Source organism: Macrobrachium nipponense, chromosome 12 (genome assembly GCF_015104395.2).
Source record: "Macrobrachium nipponense isolate FS-2020 chromosome 12, ASM1510439v2, whole genome shotgun sequence".
Classification (NCBI taxonomy): Eukaryota; Metazoa; Arthropoda; class Malacostraca; order Decapoda; family Palaemonidae; genus Macrobrachium; species Macrobrachium nipponense.
Window position 1 is genome coordinate 65,431,084 of NC_087205.1, and position 19,007 is coordinate 65,450,090.

The following is a 19,007-nucleotide window of genomic DNA, read 5'->3' on the forward strand; positions in this document are numbered from 1 at the left end:
GAAATATTTGCATATAAATCACGATAAATAGAAAAAAACCACGTTCGGTCAACTTTGACTCTACCGAAATGGTCGAAAAACGCAATTGTAAGCTAAAACTCTTACAGTATAGTAATATTCAGTCATTTATCTTCATCTTGAAACAAATTCGAAGTCTCTAGCACAATATTTAAATTTATGGTGAATTTAAATCTCCGAAATGTGTACGTCCCATTCTCGGAATATTTGCTCCGTTTCATATTAGGCATTTCATAGAGTTTTATATATGAAAATGTGCGCAATTTTATGTAGAATAAAATGAAAAATATTTGAAAGTTGTAGCTTTTCTTATTTCTGAAATACGTAATTGCATATAAAATAATATATATAAAAAAAATTCGACATTCGGTCAACTTTAACTCGTCAGATATGGTCGAAAACTGCATTTGTAAGCTAATATTCTTATAGTATAGTAATATTCAATCATTTGTCTTCATTCTGAAAGAAATTGGAAGTCTCTAGGACAATATTTAGATTTATGGTGAATTTTTGAAAAAAATATTTGTTTACGTCCGCGCGTTACGAATTCATGCATTATTTTGTGATAATATTTTCTCTGTGTTGCTTTTATCGTTTTACAATGTGTTGTATACCAAAATGATCGCAATTTAGTGTACATTACAACGAAAAAAAAGTAACTTGTTACCTTTAACCGTTTTGCGCACAGCGCGATTTGAATACAATTATATATGAAATTTCGTTTTTGCGCACAGAGCGATTTGAATACAATTATATATGAAATTTCGTTTTTGCGCTATCATATATCGCATTAAGTATTTACATCTGTATTCAATATGTCACCTATGAAATCAGATGATGCTAGAGGCAAGAAGTGCAAGTATAAATCTTTATCAATGCTAGAAAATGCTTATCCCATTTGCGAATAGTTTAGTGTTCACTTTCCTCAATAGATGCCGTTGTGCTTGTTTACGTTTTGACGGCGACATTCAAGTGCTCTCTGACCGCCAAAATTCATTCATTATTTTTTTCTTCTCACTATCTTCTACAATAAAAATAAATGAATAAACTAATAGCAATAACTATGAAATACCAAATTTAGAATATGAAAGTCACTACTAAATGTACAGATTCTGAGAAAAGCTTAGTACTGTATTGACTTAGTACAGTGGTACCTCGAGATATGAAAGGCTCAACTTACGAAAAACTCGAGATACGAAAGCAAATACGAAAAATTTTACGGCTTTACATGCGAAAATTGCTCAAGATACGAAAGGTTGTTGCTGTAAAGTCTGAGATTCGCCCGGACCACCGATAACAATTTTGAAACTCGCGCGCTGCCAACTGAGTAGACTCGCCACCATCCTCCCGCTCTCCCATTGGTTCCTGATGCTAGTCACCGCCATGAGATCCTTCTCTCCTATTGGTCAGCATCCCTCCCATCATGCATCTACGTACTAGTACGTAGCAGCGTTCTTCTTCAGCCACTGCTTCTCACCAGTGTTAACGTACGCATGCGGAATTCGTTCATTCACATATATGATTTCGTTTATTAACGTAAATTCGTGTTAGTGATTTCGTTGTGCTATTTTATCGTGTTGTGTGAGATCCTAATTAGTATACGTACTACATAACTTAATTACATACAGTATAGTCATGGGTCCCAAGAAAGTTGCTGAAGTTCACAGAAAGAAGAGAATGCTTTCTATGCAGACAAAAATGGAGATAATAAAAAAGTATGAAGCTGGCTTGCGGTTGAGTGTGATCGCTAAGGGATACGGCCGAAATCCGTCGACGATAGGCACCATCCTTAAGCATAAGGAAGCCATCAAAGCAGCTACACCTTCCAAGGGCGTGACTATTTTGTCCAACAAGAGGAGCCATGTGCATGATGAAATGGAAAGGCTGCTTCTTCTATGGATAGAGGACAAAGAAATTGATGGTGATACGATAACCGAGACGGCAATCTGCCATAAGGCCAGTGCTATTTGATTGCCCAAGCCGAAGACGACGGAGGAGAGGGGACATAGACGGCAACCTCAGAGTTCAAGGCTTCTCATGGGTGGTTCAAAAAATTCCGTAAACGGACTGGCATCCATTCGGTGGTGAAGAAATTGAAACTTTGTAAAATACGTAAAGTATAAAAAAAGTTTTAAAAAATGTAAAAATAAAAAAAAGACAAAAAATTTAATTTTATGTTTTTTGTAAAGTTAAGTGTTACAGTTTTGTTAATGTGTTTTGTAAAGTATAATTTGTTTTTCTGACATTTTTTTATGTTTCGTAAAGTTAAGTGTACGTATCTGCCGTTTGTCCTCCTCTGTCGCCACTTTCGGAGATAGCCTCACTCGAAAGGTAAGCTTCCACATTTTACTACATACATACGTATGTACGTACAGTATTTCTTGTATACCATGTACACTAATACACTTTATTTACAGGTAATTAGCAATACGTATTAAGTTAGGTGTTGTATGGTCCAAATTGTTGTAGTATTTCATTGTTTATAGGTCAATTTAGCTTTATTATGAAATTTACTGGGGTGTTTTTGGAGGGTTTGGAACGAATTAGCCATTTTACATGTAAAATGCGGTTCAAGATACGTAAAACTCGTGATACGAAGGGCACCTCGGAACGGATTAATTTCGTATCTCAAGGTACCACTGTATTGTATTGACTTACTAGTAGGCTAACTCGGGAATGTAGGCTAAATGTGTTAAATAAAGTACACTATTTTAAAGAAAATTATAAATTATGAAGTTATAAAATGACAGTAAAATATTTGAGTAATAAAATTATAAAAAGCATCGTCAGAACTTAGCCAAGTAGTAGGCTATGTCAGAAACTAGTTCTATGTATATGACTGAAAATTCATGCTATTAGTCTAAATAGAGAATAATACATTTAGTAATGAATACGTTTAATGACATGGAATGGAACCCCTTCCGAGGAGTACCTGTATAAAACTATATTATTATGAAATTTCATTTTTAAAATTCAATCCTATTACGTAATTTGTATAAGGATTGCACTCTTCTCTTTCCATGTCTGTGCAACAGATCAAAACATCATTATTAAGGGATTTTGTTTGTTGATAATGGCCTGTGGAACTAGAGTGAATGTAATACCAGCTAAGACCAGACGAATTCTCTTCCTTTCTTCCGTGTAAAGTATCTGAAGTTTGTGTAGCTGCACAAAAGGCCATATAAAATAATGTTTGTAATGAATAAATTAATTTTTTTTCTTTAAAAAGTTTTTCATGTGCATATTCTTTTTATTGTAAAAAAAATGGCAACACCATAGTGTGAAAATGTTTTCGTTGTTTTTTAGCAAATAGTTTTACTGATGTAAAATTTTTCCCATTTAAGTAATTTGGTGTGTAATTTATTAAAAAAGTTCTTCATTTTGTTAACAGATTGAAGGCATCATTCTAAGGACATCTGATCCAACTCTGACAGAAAATGACTTGCCAGATTATCCCCCTTTACCAGCTACAACTGAATCTCACAAAATAAATGAGATTCGACGCACAGTTATTTTTGACAATCTTGATCCTGCAGTAAGTATTGCAAATTTGTTTCTTCTGTCCTTTACATAAGGAATTAATTTCAGCGGAGGCTGGAATACGGCCGTTAAATTATTGAACAAGGTGGTTAGGCAGTAACTACCATCTGGGAGGCGGGTAGGCCTGTCTGCCAGGATGTCAAAATAGTGCTTTCAGCCGTCTTCTGATGAAGACGTATATTAGTGAGCTCTTGCTGACTAGCCGTTAACCCTTAAACGCCGAAGCGGTAAAAATCAAAACGTCCCCCGAATGCCGGAGCCTTTGAGCGAGCGCGGAAGCGGAAAAAATAATTTTTTCAAAAAATCACAGCACGCTTAGTTTTGAAGATTAAGAGTTAATTTTTGGCTCCTTTTTTTGTCATTGCCTGAAGTTTAGTATGCAATCATCAGAAAGGATAAAAATTATCATTATCATATATAAATAATGCGATATATGATAGCGCAAAAACAAAATTTCATATATAATTGTATTCAAATCGCGCTGTGCGCAAAACGGTTAAAGGTAACAAGTTACTTTATTTTTCGTTGTAATGTAAACTAAATTGCGATCTTTTTGGTATATAACACATTGTAAAACGATAAAAGCAACACAGAGAAAATATTATCACAAAATGATGCATGAATTCGTAACGCGCGGACGTAAAAAAATATATTTTTTTTAAATTCACCATAAATCGAAATATTGTTATAGAGACTTCGAATTTGTTTCAAGATGAAGTTAAATGATGGAATATTACGATACTGTAAGTGTTTTAGCTTACAATTGCAGTTTTCGAATATTTCGGAAGAGTTAAAGTTGACCAAATGTCGAAATTTTTTAATAATTTTCTTTTTATATGCAATTATTTTGGAAATTAGAAAAGCTACAACCTTCAAATATTTTTCCTTTTATTCTACATGAAATTGCGCACATTTTCATATATAAAACTCTATGAAATGCCTAATATGAAACGGAGTAAATTTTCTGAGAATGCGATGTACGCATTTCGGAGATTTATGGCGGAGAATCCGCGCACGGAGGGAAGGAAAGTTTTTTTCATAAATTCACCATAAATCTAAATATTGTGCTAGAGACTTCCAATTTATTGCAAAATGAAGATAAATGATTGAATATTACTAAAATATAAGAGTTCTAGCTTACAATTGTGTTTTTCGACCATTTCGGTAGAGTCAAAGTTGACCGAACGTGGTTTTTTTTTCTATTTATCGTGATTTATATGCAAATATTTCTAAAATGAGAAAAGCTACAACCTTCAATTATTTTTCGTTGTATTCTACATGAAATTGCGCATATTTTCATATATAAAACTTTATGTAACGGCTAATTTTAAAATGGTGCAAACATGAAATTGCGCACATTTCATATATAAAAACTTTATGTAACGGCTAATTTAAAATGGTGCAAACATTACCACAATCGCACGTATGATTTTTTCGGAAGAGTTACCGCGCGGACGTAAGGAAAATGTTATTTTTTTCATAAATTCACCATAAATCGAAATATTGTGCTAGAGACTTCCAATTTGTTACAAAATGAAGGTAAATGATTTAATATTATTTAAATATAAGAGTTTTAGCTTACAATTGCGTTTTTCGATCATTTCGGTAGAGTCAAAATTGACCGAAGGTTGAAAATTTGTCACTTATAATTTTTGATATGAAAATATTTCAAAACTGATAAAAGCTACAACCATGGGTGTTTTAGTATTGTGCATGAAATTGCGCACATTTCCATATATAAAACTATGTAACGGCTAATTTTAAAATGGTGCAAACATTACCACAATCGCATGTATGATTTTTTTCGGAAGAGTTACCGCGCGGATGTAGGGAAAAAGTTTTTTCATAAATTCACATAAATCGAAATATTGTGCTAGAGACTTCCAATTTGTTGCAAAATTAAGGTAAATAGTTGAATATTACTACAATATAAGCGTTTTTAGCTTACAAGTTCGCGTTTTTCGACCATTTCGGTAGAGTCAAAGTTGACCGAAGGTTGAAATTTTGGCACTTATCGTTATTTATATGGAAATATTTTAAAACTGATAAAAGCTACAATCGTTATTTATATGGAAATATTTTAAAACTGATAAAAGCTACAATCATGAGTATTTTATTGTTGTATTCTAAATGAAATTGCGCACATTTTCATATATAATACTTCATGTAACGGATAATTTAAAACGGTGCAAAAATTATGTCAAAGTGACGAAATAATTTTTGAGATGTGTCACTGATACTTTTTAGTGCGATAAGAAAGAAATTCGCGCTTGCGTGCCTGCGTAACGATTGTAAACAAAACAACGCCTTGATCCGTGAACTCCCAGCATCCCCCAAGGCGCGTGATTCAAATGTTTTTGGCTGGTAGGCCTATAAGTATTTTTCCGCAAATTTTTAAAAAAACTTTTTGAGTCGACGTATGGTACGTCCATTTGGCATACGGGGAACATTTTGACTCTACGTTTAATACGTCCATTCGGCGTTTAAGGGTTAATTACAGTTTACCCGGTGGGATCTTTAATTTGTTATTTTGAATAAATATGTATATACTATGGTTAATATTGATAATTAACTGACTTTAATAATTTAATATGCAAACCCAGTTTTTGTGATAGCCTTGCAAACCGCCTTTCTGCTTTGTGTTAAGGGTCTGCGGCAGGAGTGTGCCAACACCTTTATTACGTATTACGCCCTTTAATGTCAGGACGGGACATTTATTCATCCGAAATTTACGCTTACACTTTGGAAATAACCTAGGGGAACTTCGTAGGTTTGTCCTTTGTTTCTTCTGGTATTTCTTCTCTTTTATCCTCCGGATCCCAACTCCTTGATGAGATGGGGGGCTTAGGGATCCACTGCTGAGAGAGTATGCTCTCTTAAACCTACTCTCCCTGCTGTGGATGTAGCTGAACACTGGGACCTTTTAACTCCTTTACTCTTCCTCCTATAAATTTTTCCCCCTTCCCTCCTCTTGTTGATGACCTTGGCATGTTCTTGGATTACTGAATTAGCTGCTCTTTTAACTAGATGGTGGGTGGAGGTGGATGGCACCTGTAAAACTAGAGTACCTGATGGGGAAATTTTTATGTCAAGCCATGCCCACAGTGCTGGGTCCGATCTCGACGGACTGACGACCCTTAACCCCTTCACCACTGGGACGTACACATGTACATCTTTTACGGTCCAGTAATGAAAGATCGAAAAGCAAAGCTGTTTTCTTTAGCTTGGACGGGTTTCAGACATAGTATTGTGTATGAGAGAGGTGCTGAAGCTCCACCCACAATTCATTCTAGCCAATGAGCATCCGATGGACGTCGTGACGTCATTGTCATATGGGATATTAGTAGGGGTATTGTCCAACACTTGCCAGTGCCCCTCAGGCTATTATCTGAGAAGGATGATCAAGATTATGTCCATAAACCATGTAGATTTGAATTCTAAACCTTTTTCCCTCTTGATTGCAGTTATTTTATATATTTTTTTCAGTATCATGTCAGATGATAGTGTTTAAGAGTCAGGGTCTGAGTACCTGCCAAATCTACCAGATGATGATTGTAGTGATAGTTTCTCAGAGGATGAGAGGGACAAGTGTTTTGAAGAAATTGAATCTTTTGTCGATGAAAGTTGGCGGTTCATAACTGATCCATCTTGTGATGTGCGCCCAGACCCAGCCCCCCAATTCACGGAGGGTGACAATGGGATTCCTGCTTACACACCAGATTTCACCTGCCCATGTGATGCATTTTGTTATTTTTTCCCTTTTTGTGGTGATGTAATTGACAAATTGTGTGGATGGATGAATGCTCGGGCAGAGGAGTACTTTCATTCAACAGGAAAGCGAAAGATGAATGGACTTCTATGGAGGCCTGTTACTTGTGATGAGATGTGTTTTTTATAGCATGCTGATGATAATGGGGGTGAATAAAATGCCTTGTACGTATATGTATTGGTCACGAGATGCTGTTGCTTTTATTTTTATAACTTATTACTGTATTATTATTATTATTATTATTATTATTATTATTATTATTATTATTATTATTGTCATTACCAATGCTGTAAACATTCATGGATGTTTACGCTGTTTCAATAAGAAAACTATTACTGCTATTATTACTACTACTATTTTACTAATACTTCAATACTTTTTCTGCTATTTTATTTCTACTACTATTTCTACTATATAACTTTCTTCTACTGTAATTACTTTTTCCACTAAATATTCCTATTTTTTCCGATACCCTCACTATATTTTATTTTTTATTTTTTGCCAATGTGTGAAGTATATCTTAGTTTTACCAGACCACTGAGCTGATTAACAGCTCTCTTAGGGCTGGCCCAAAGGATTAGATATATTTACGTAGCTAGGAACCAATTGGTTACCTAGCAATGGGACCTTCAGCTTATTGTGGGATCCGAACCACATTATATTGAGAAATTAATTTCTATCACCAGAAATAAATTCCTCTGGTTCCACGTTGGCCAAGCCGAAAATGGAACTTCGGACCACCGGATTGGTAGCCGAGATCGAAATCCACTCGTCCAAGAAACTAAATAAAGAGAGAGAGAGAGAGAGAGAGAGAGAGAGAGAGAGAGAGAGAGAGAGAATATTGCTTTTTACTACTATAAAAGTAACTTAGCTTTGTAATAAACAAATTGGTGCCACTTTCAGCTTCTGTATGCCTTCAATTGTTTGCTGAAATGGCTTCCTTATGAAAAATTATTTTGACTTTCCTTTTCTTGCATTCTTGACTTTATTACTTATTTCTTTGCAAACTCCTCATGTTTGTTTGAAAAGTCTGCTGTTTGCTAGCATTAAGCTGATGTATTGTGGCATAATTAATCTCTTTCGTGCACTTAAGATCCAAGAGTAAATACGCTGATCTCTCTCTCTCTCTCTCTCTCTCTCTCTCTCTCTCTCTCTCTCTCTCTCTCTCTCTCTCTCTTAATTGGACACACACACTATTGATTCCTTTGATTATCTTTGTACCTAATATGTGAATAAAATTGATTTTATCAACCTTTGCATACTGCAACTAATTTGTCTTGCTTATAAAGGGTTCCTGTCTCTCCTTCCTCCATCCCCCAGCCGGCTGGCGCCATTTTTACTAAACAGTTCATAAATCGTACACAGAAAAAATAAAATTTAGAAAATTTTTCTTATAATGTAATTTCATTACTTTACACTTTTAATTTAATTTTTGAACACATTAATAATAGAAAAAATGTGAAAAGGGGGACTTTTTGGGTTGGCTGGAACGAATTATCTTTATTCCCTTTATTTCTTATGGGGATATTAGTTTCATATTTTGAACAAATCGTACTTCGAACAGCCTTCTGGAATGGATTAAGTTCAAAGTACGAGGTACTACTGTATTAGCATATTATAATCCCATTAGCATCATTTTGATAGATTTAGCATAATTTCATATATATATTGGGAAGCGAGATCTAAGTTAACGTAACCTTAGCATAATTTTGATAGATTTAGCACTTTTTCATGTAGAGTTTAGCAACAATTGAGAAGCGAGATTTAAGTTAGCATTAGTTAGCATAATTTTATCATCCCAAAAGCATAATTTTGATGTAGCATAGTAGCATAATTTCATATGCAGTTTAGCATTAAAGAGATCTGGTAACACAAAACGCCACCAACAACACTGATTAGTGGAGGTTGAGTGAAACAGTTTTGTTTACAAACATCATATGGCCACTCTGGTTGAATTCCAGAATTTCACATAAGTGACTTACCAAACAATTACATTAGCTGTACGCTTTCTTACCTGGCAGTCGAAAATTCAAATTCCTGGCAGCGGTAGCATGTTTGTGTAGGTGATACAGATCCCACCCACTTTCGGGAATACCTGGTATTGCTGAGCTTTAGACTTCAATTCGTTTTCTGCCGGCCACAGGGTAACACCGGTGGTTTGTTGTTGCAGTCGACTTCGTCGTCATTGTGGATTTTTTCTTTTTGGTGATGTACAATTTCTTGGTTGGCTTTTTTGCTTCATCAGTTAGCTGCCTAGTTATTAACAAGTTATTACGAAGATGTCTGATGCTAGTTCTTCTTCAGTTAGGTTTTGCAGCAGTGGCTGCAAAACTAGATTAGCTAAACTATGTTACGATCCGCACTCCAAATGTGTTAAATGTAGGGGTCAGTGCTGTAGCAAGGAATTAACTTGTGATGAGTGCCGTAGTTTAGATGAACAAGGTTGGAAGACTTTTCAAACTCATTTGGATAAGATGGACAAAGATAGGAAAAGGAAAGCAGCTCTTAGAGCAGGTAGTAAAACTAGAGGAGAGACAACTCCCGTGCCTTTAGAGGCAAACAAACCGTCACTATCTTCTCCACTTTTATCGAATATTTCACTTATTGATAGTCCACCAACTTCAGTACCAATTACTCCAGACCAGGTATCCCATGTTTCCGATCCCAACACCATTTCCTTGTTAGAGTCCAAGATGGACAAGAAATTTTGAGTTCTTGGTGAAATCCGTTATATATTTGGGTATGTCGTTTCGTGCATTTGTAAAGAAGTCAAGTGAAAAGGCCAGTGTTAGGCCAAGTGTCAGTGTCATGTCCGAGGAGGCGGCTGTCCGTTCCCCCTGTTCTCCTAAACGAAGATCCCTGTCCCGCTCCCCAGCTCCCGGGAGAAGACATACCGGAGGTCGAAGGGAGACTGAGGGACTTTGCCCACAGTCGGTCGCTGACTCCGTTGACGTAGTCGACTCACGAGTGCCCAGAAGACGCCGCTGGAAAGGCGTAAATATCAGTGACGCGCAGTTGTTGTCTGACTCGGAAGTGCAGTTGCCTGTGTCGAGGTGAAAAGTGTGGAGTGATTTAGTGTTGCGTCCTTTGGAGAGACATGGCCAGCGTACGAGAGGGATGTCACCGCCTGTTAAGAAATCCAAGGAGCACTGGAGTCCACAACCTTCCTGCAGTTTTGCATTGGACCAGTTTTTCCGGGAAGATCATCAGTCCTCTTCGGATAGCGTAACTTTGGACGGAGTCAGACGCTCACGTGCATTACAGCGCTCGCAAGCTTGCGAGACTGTCTCGCCTAGTTGTGTACTGATAGGAGTTTCGACTTATTTGCCTCATTTGTCTCGAGCTGTTTCGCCTCGAGCTGCTTCGACTCGTTCACCCCATACGTCTCGTGTTGTTTCAACTCCCAGTCGTTCATTTTCGAAGGAGCCGTACGACAGCCACGACTTCGTCTTTGCCTAAGGATGATGCGAAGGCCAAACCCTTGCTAGAGGATTCCGCTTTGGGTCCCTTCAAACATCAACTTGAAGAATTGATGGTCTTTTTGAAGAAGACAACGAGCCAGACGGAAGAGGAAGACGGGGTATCGGCCGTCCTGTCGGAAGAGGAAACTCAAGACCAGGATTTGAAGCCCTCTTCTGCTTATTCTAGTCTGTTAATGTTTCTTTTACAGACTTATCCAGACTTTTTTGAACCAGCTTTGCCTTCTTCACCTCCGTCAATGTTTGTGAAGGATAGGAGATCAGCACCTTCGGGGTTACCGAAACCAGTTCTTTCTCATTCCTCGAAGAAAGCATTGAAGGAAGTAGAAGAGTGGCTTGCTAAGAAGAGGGAGTCAGGCAAGGCTTCGTTCGCCTTTCCTCTGTCAAAGCTGCAGAATAAAACCTAAAGGTTTTGTGCGACAGGAGAAGTTCCTTCTTTGGGAGCTTCTACCTCCTCCCAAGGAGACTTCTCCAGTCTTGTGGACTCTCACAGAAGAGCAGCGTTCTCGGCTGCGAAAGTGTTGTTCTCTTCACCCGAGTTGGATCACCTGATGAAGAACTTATACAAGTTGATCGAAGTCTTCAGTTTTCTGGATTGGACTATTGCAGCGTTAGCCAGGAAAATTGAAGATTGCCAGTCTCTAGATGAGGATTTTTCTGCCGACTGGCTCAATGTGTTGTCCTGTGCGGACAGGGCAGTGAGAGACGGTTCAGGGGAATTGGCCGCCCTATTCACTATGGGAGTACTAAAGAAGAGAGAACGGTGGTGCTCCTTCACATCTCGAGGAGTAACCACGAACCAAAAATCGGCTTTGTAGTCTCCCCTCTGAGTAAATCTCACCTGTTTCCAGAAGAAACCATCAAGCATGTGCTGTCGGACCTCGAGAAAAAGTCCACCAATGATCTTTTTCAGTCAGCGAGAAGACCTAAGGAACCTCCAGCGACAGGAGCCAAAAGCTTCTCCTCTACAAAAACATCCCTTTCGAGGAGGTAAGTTGAGGTGGCAGCAGAGACCAAGAACTAACCTACGAACCACCTCCAAGTCTACCAAGAAACCTTCCTTTAAGACAGAGAAATGATCGGAAGGTCCTTCACACACCCGTGGGGGCAAGACTCCACGTCTACTGGGAGGAATGGAGTCGAAGAGGAGTAGAACAGTGGGTAATTCAGGTGCTTCGAGAGGGATATGTGATCCCTTTTACGCAGGATCCACCACTGTCCAATACACCTGTCTGTTTGACAGTATACTCGACAGGATCAACAAGATCTTTGGCTTTAGCCAAAGAAGTAGAAGAGCTGATCAACAAAGAGGCCATAAAGGAAGTAACAGACACGAACTCCCCAGGGTTTTACAACAGGCTCTTCGTAGTCCCCAAGGCATCAGGGGGATGGAGACCTGTGTTGAACGTAAGCGCTCTGAACCTCTTCGTCCGGAAGACGAAATTCCGAATGGAAACCAGTTGATCGGTAATGTCAGCCATCCAACCAGGCAACTGGATGGTATCTCTTGACATGAAGGATGCATACTTCCATGTCCCCATCCATCAGAACTCCAGGAAGTTCCTGAGATTCGTCTTCAAGAAGAGAGTCTTCCAGTTCAGAACCCTCTGCTTCGGTCTGTCAACCGCCCCTCAAGTATTGGAAGTTCCTGAGATTCGTCTTCAAGAAGAGCGTCTTCCAGTTCAGAGCCCTCTACTTCGGTCTGTCAACCGCCCCTCAAGTATTTACTCGGATTCTCGCTCCTCTGGGAAAGTGGCTGCATTTGATGGGGATCAACACAGCTTTTTACTTAGACGACTGGCTCCTGAGAGCCAAATCCAGGCATCAGTGTGTGAAGGACTTGGAGAAGACACTTCCTTTGGACAGACTGCACGTTTACTCTTTTCCTCCCTTCGGGATGATAAGAGAGGTCTTAAACAAGCTTCAATCGCACCAGAATGTGACAATGACCCTAGTAGAGCCATTCTGGCCCAGGAAAGAGTGGTTCCCGGACCTTCTCAATCTGCTGGTGGATTTTCCCAGACTACTTCTACAAAATCCATCGCTTCTCAGACAACCCCATTTCAACGTTATCACCAAGGGTTGTCCGCTCTGGCCCTGACAGAATTCAGACTGTCAGGAACCTGGTCAGAGCAAAAGGGTTTTCGCAAAGGGCGTCAGAGGCTATTGCTAGCTGCAGAAGAAGCTCTTCTGCCAAGCTCTACCAGTCCAAGTGGAGAGTTTTTAGGTCATGGTGCAGACGACATAGCATCTCTTCTTCTGAGACATCTATAACAGAAATCAGTACATCAGTGACCTCATCAGATCCTTTAGTTCCTCCTAGACTTTCAAGCCTGAAGAAGTGGAATGGAACTTGGATGTAGTTTTAAGGAGGCTCAACGGCCCCCTATTCGAACCGTTGAATTCTGCAACCTTGAGGGACATAACTAGGAAGACACTATTCCTAGTCGCCTTAGCCACAGTGGGAAGAGTAAGCGAGTCTTAGGCAATGAGTAAGGAAGTGGGTTTTGCCTAGGGCAATGCAGTTTGCTCTTATGTAGCAGACTTTCTTGCTAAAAATGAGGATCCTTTGAATCCTTGGCCCCATTCTTTCAAGATAACCTAACAGACCTAACAGACTTAGTTGGGTCGGAAGATGAGGAACGTACATTGTGTCCGGTCAGAGCTATCAGACACTACCTGACTAGGACAGAAACTGTGAGAGGAGAGTCAAGCCGACTCTGGTGCTTGGTGAAAGACCCATCTCGGCCTCTTTCAAAGAATGCAATGTCCTTTTTCCTGAGGAGTTTAATCCGAGAAGCGCATGCCCAAACTCAGGAACATGCTCTTAGGGTGCTGAAAGTGAAGACGCATGAGATTCGTGCAGTAGCAACGTCATTGGCTTTCAGACAGAATATTTCTCTATCCTCCATTATGCAAACTACATTCTGGAGGTTGAAGTCGGTGTTTGCATTACACTATTTGAAGGAGGTAGAAACTACTTACGAAAACTGCTTTAGATTGGGACCGTTGTCAGTAGCGGGAATGGTGTTGGGAGAGGAAAGATAGGGGGACTGTTTTTTCCTTCTACTATCTCCTCGCCTTGAATTTTAGGTTTTTTGAGTTTGTGGGAAGCATGGGGGTACATGTACCTGAAGTACCCACCAGTTCTTATATCTGGTTAAGGGTACCATATGGTTTTTAGTGTAGGTGATGGTTTTGTATGGTTTTTTATCTGGTCTTTTCGCCCAGGGCAAGGGCAAATTATTGTTGTTTTTTGTCAATCACCGGTGAACTTTCATGATTGCAAAAATCCTACCATTAGTAGGGACGACCCTGGCCTTTACTGCCACGTCTCCATGTGATGAGAGCTCCGACCAGAGGCAGTATCTACCTGTAGTTGCTCTCTCACAAGGTAAGGTACTGCAGACATTATATATAATGTGGGCACATGACTGTTATTTTTGTTCATAAAGCTGTCCATATACCCACCTTCCGGGTAATGTGGAGTCAGCTAATGTAATTGTTTGGTAAGTCACTTATGTGAAAATGATATTTTAATCATAAAATAGGTTTCACATATACTTACTTGCCAAACAATTACATAATCAGAGCCCTCCCTCCTCCCCACAGATGGACGTTGCGGCTCAACGAATTGAAGTCTAAAGCTCAGCAGTACCAGGTATTCCCGAGAGTGGGCGGGATCTGTATCACCTACACAAACAATGGCAGCGCTGCTACCGCCGCCAGGAATTTGCATTTTCGACTGCCAGGTAAGAAAGCATACAGCTAATGTAATTGTTTGTTAAGTATACGTGAAACCTTATTTTATCATTAAAATATCATTTTTGTTCGAACTCTAATGCAAATTTACTCAAAATTTGGTGTCGAAACCATTTTATGTTGACTTTTGATATGGTTGAGGTCTGGGGTTCTACTGTATTATTAGTCTTGCCCAAAGTCCTCGAGTTTCATTAACGACATCTCTGTTAGGTATGTTATGGCACCGTAACTATTATTGGCAACATATATTCACATTTAAAATGTCAGATTTTTTAATCAATTTGTGTTTTTCATAACTCACAAACCCAAGGCCTTAACATTAGGATAAATCTTCTAGTGCCAGCTGGAAACCAGTAAAGTTACCAAAATTGTGTATGAAAGATACTCTTGGCATCTGTGCTTGGTCACAAGTTATGTGGGACCACCCACATAGACCCTGGCAACCTGTGACCACACCAGTTATTCTTCCAACCAATAGGTATATTGTCAGAGTGGTGGTTAGAGGTGGGCCTTTGTATGTTAAGACCTCAGGTTTGTTAGTTATGAAAAATACAAAATTATTAAAAAAATTTGTCATTTGTTCATATACGAAACAAACCCTCGGTCTTAACATTAGGATAGATTTATCCTTGGTGGGAGGTAAGTACTACTAACCAACTGGAGGCTTGCCACCTTTGATCAGTTTCCCAATTGGAAGAACTTTAAGACAAACTGACCATTATTTCAAAACCTAAGATATATGTGAATATCATAGATTCAGACTTCTGGGTTTCTATACAATGTCACAGTTCACTGCATCTGTGGAAGATAAGAGGCTATCTGTTCTAATAACAAACCAATGTATCTACTTATGTAGGCATGTTATTATTCCTCTCTCCCTGATAGGTATCTTAACCATGATTACCAGTATGGCTACTTCACTCACCTGTATCTTGTTCGTTTCAGCTTATGACAGTACAGTGTTCTCCCCGTACTCACGGGGATGCATACCAGACCCCCCCATGAATAGTAGAATCTGCGAATAGTTGGAACCCCTCTAAAAATGCTGAAAACAGCCTCTTTTATTAGTTAAAACTCAAGAAAAACCCACTAAAAATTTTTATTCTTGGTTTTTTAATATTTTTATCACAAAGCTCATTTTATGATGAAATTGATAAAAAAAAAAACCAGGAATTTGTGGATATTTCTCATAGAAAAATACCATGAATAGGCAAATTTTTTTGCGAATAATGCAGAGACATGTTCCCGAGAGAAATCCGCGGATGTGTGAGTCTGCGAATCTTCATACTGCCTGTTGGTGAAGAAGGAGATAGAAAATAGGCAGGAAAAGAGACCAGTTATCTCATTCATTTCACTTTCATACCCTCATCTAAGACCAGATTCAAACTGACCTGCCAAGGGGCACTGGATAAGCTATACAGTTTGTTGAGCAGCCACCACCGGACCCAAGGAAAAATTGTCCAAGGACCTAAGGCAAACATCCCTTAAGTAAAAGGAATTGAAAGTGGTTTGGCGTAACCATGAACCAGCTCTTGATATTCTATGAATAAACATATTCTTCTTAAATGCCATGGAAGAGCTCAGACCTTTTAACTTCGTGGGCTCTTGCCCTAGGGTAATCTGACTCTGTTGACACTGTTGAATATTCATTCCTGATTGTTTCTCTTAACCAAAAAGAAACTTTTCCTGAACACTTCTTTCTTGACCCAACCTGTGCAAACAAAAAATCTTTGACTCGCTGGTCTGAGATGTCGATTCTTTTTAAATAAGCATGCAGTGTTCTGACGGGACATAACATTTTGTCGGGGTCATTATCTGCAGTCTCCCAAAAAAGATATAGAAAAGGATACAAATCTGTAATCAAAATTGCAGGATTCTATGTCTTAGCAATGAATTCTGGAATAAATTCCAAAACTAAAGACTTCCAGCCTCTGGTGTATTTTACGTCGTACAACAACCCAGAGTTAAATCCAATCTAGGGGATTAAAGTTATCTAGGAGGACAGGACTGCTTGAAGCTCTTGACCATCATAGATACTTGCCACAAAGCAAAAATATCTAAGTCTTTCATCCTTAGGACCATACCTAGAGCAGCCCTATAACCCTTTACAGCTGACACAGAAAGATGTTTTCCTGCTCTCAGAAATACTAAATAATCAGCTATTTATTGAATAGAAGCAGAGTGGAGAAATACCCTGTCTACGACACCAATCACTGTAGACAGACCACTTTTCCTGGCACACACAGGTTGATGATGTTCTCATATGTCCTGACATTTCACTGTTTTTCGAGAACAGCCTCTCGCTCGCAGTAGATACTTGAAAAGTCTTCACCCATGAAGAGATAGGGACTATAACAACCTGTGGTGTGTTTTGTTTGTTTGTATGGTGTTTTTACATTACATGGAACCAGTGGTTATTCAGCAACGGGACCAACAGCTTTACATGACTTCTGAACCATGTCGAGAGTGAACTTCTATCACCAGAAATACACATCTCTAACCCCTCAATGGAATGCCCAAGAATTGAACTTGTGGCCACCAAGGTGGCAGGTCAAGACCATACCAATCACGCCGCTGAGGCGCTGTAATGACCAGTGGTACCTCTCCACATGGGGTTGACATAGAAGATTGTGACAGGGAGGTAGCTGTCTCAGAACTTCTACCAGCAGATATAACAGGTCTAGAAACCATTCCACCTGAGGCCAACGGAGTAACTAACATCATCATGAGATTTTGGGACCTCATCACTTTGTTCAGGAATTGACAGAACAGACAAAAAATGGAGGAAAAAGCTTATAAAGTCCAGATTATCCCATGGAAGTTGCAGGGCTTCCTCTGCCAATGCATCTCTGTCTAGAACTACTGAACAATATCTCTCCGGCTTCCTGTTGTACCCTGTTGAGAAGAGGTCTATACCTGGTCTTCCCAACAAGGTAAGCATTCTACTATGGTCATCCTAAGACTTTGGAGCCCGACAAAGGAAGTTCCTCTTCATTCACTCTCTCCAGATATGCTCATGTTCTCAGACGCCTCCTCCGAAGGTTGGGGTGCTCATCTAAAAGAGCTCCTGACCTTGGAGGCATGGAGTGCACAGGACAAACGACTCCACGTTGCATGTTGGAGCTGAAGGTAGCTCAGTTCTCCTGGGTCTTCATGAGTTTGAGTATGGGAGGCGGGGAACTCTGTCGTTCAACCTCTCAGAATGTTTGCAGTTTGCACAAGGGAGTCCTCCACCCTAATGAACAGATCTGGGACCATGAACAGTAAACCTCTAGCTTCCTATTGAAATGGTGAAGTGTCTTATGACATGTGTTCCTCCGAGTCTTGCGAGATCGTGAGAAACTCCTCTGCAGTTGGATATGTTCACTGTTTGCTCTGTAAGAGAGCGAGCAGTTCCAGGTCTGCAGACAGGTCCTTGGAACCTGTTTTCCTCGGACTTGTGGTGGATGCTCACAAGTTGTGTTTGCTTACCCAGCTCCTTCAAGAGGGCAAGTTGCATCTCACTTATGATGTGCGATTCTAGAGGTAAGAAGGATGCGAGAGTAACTGGCCTCTCCACCTTCCCCTCTTCGTCCTTCTACTCTTCTTCCTTCAGGTTCAGGATAGGACTTGAACTTATGCTGGCTGGTTAGGTGATTGATGCGGTAAGCGTGCACATCGAGCTACATTTCTATTTTGCATATCAGAATCATAGAAGCAATCCCGCTCCTTCCTCTAGCAAGGGGAGGAAAGAGACTGGCAATAATGTAAACCCTTCCCAGAACTTTGCATTAATGCCTCCGACTCTTAATTATTCTTCCCAGCCCTTTTTCGGAGGAATTACGATTCCTCACTCATTTCGAAAAGGCCAGAAGTCTGACTCTTGATCATGCAGTTCCTATACTCCGATCAAGTTGTTGGAGGCAGGGCACTCCTCAGTCTTACGACCAGGAGGGATAGGCCAGGTGTGCAGAACTCGTCAGTTCTAGAGGCACTCACATTCCTCCCACCAATCAGTAAATCTTCCTTATGTAAATGACGGAGAGTTTGTATATCGTGTAGGAACAAATCACAGTATTTGAAAGTAAATTTTATTTTTCCTAACTATACAAACCCCTCATGCCACCCCTCAATCTGAAACCTGGCCGAAAGGCAAAGAGAAGTGTTTACATCTGGGCAGGCCAGACGGTAGTTACTGCCTAACCTTGTTCAAGAATTTAATCAGCTGTATTCCAGTTTCTGCTGAAAGTAATCCCTGATATAAAGGACCTCAGGTTTGTATAGCTAGGAAAAATACAATTTACTTTCAAAAATTGTGATATTTGATTAATACAGTGACACCTCAATTTGATAGATAGTTTGGGGGGTCTGCCCCTCCTGCTAAGTAACAGAATCCGCTAGTGACCAGGAATTTCACATAAAATAATTGACTATCGTATTTTGATATTTTCATTTTCTAA

General features: G+C 39.5%; 1 protein-coding gene across 1 annotated transcript in view; it reads left to right on the forward strand.

Moving 5' to 3' along the window:
* The window catches only part of LOC135224827 (uncharacterized), a 362,810-nt gene that overhangs the window by 36,419 nt on the left and 307,384 nt on the right, over positions 1-19,007 (forward strand). Inside the window, exon 5 of the mRNA XM_064264150.1 lies at positions 3,410-3,553. Coding sequence (XP_064120220.1) covers positions 3,410-3,553 — 144 coding nt within the window. The remainder of the gene's footprint in view (positions 1-3,409; positions 3,554-19,007) is intronic.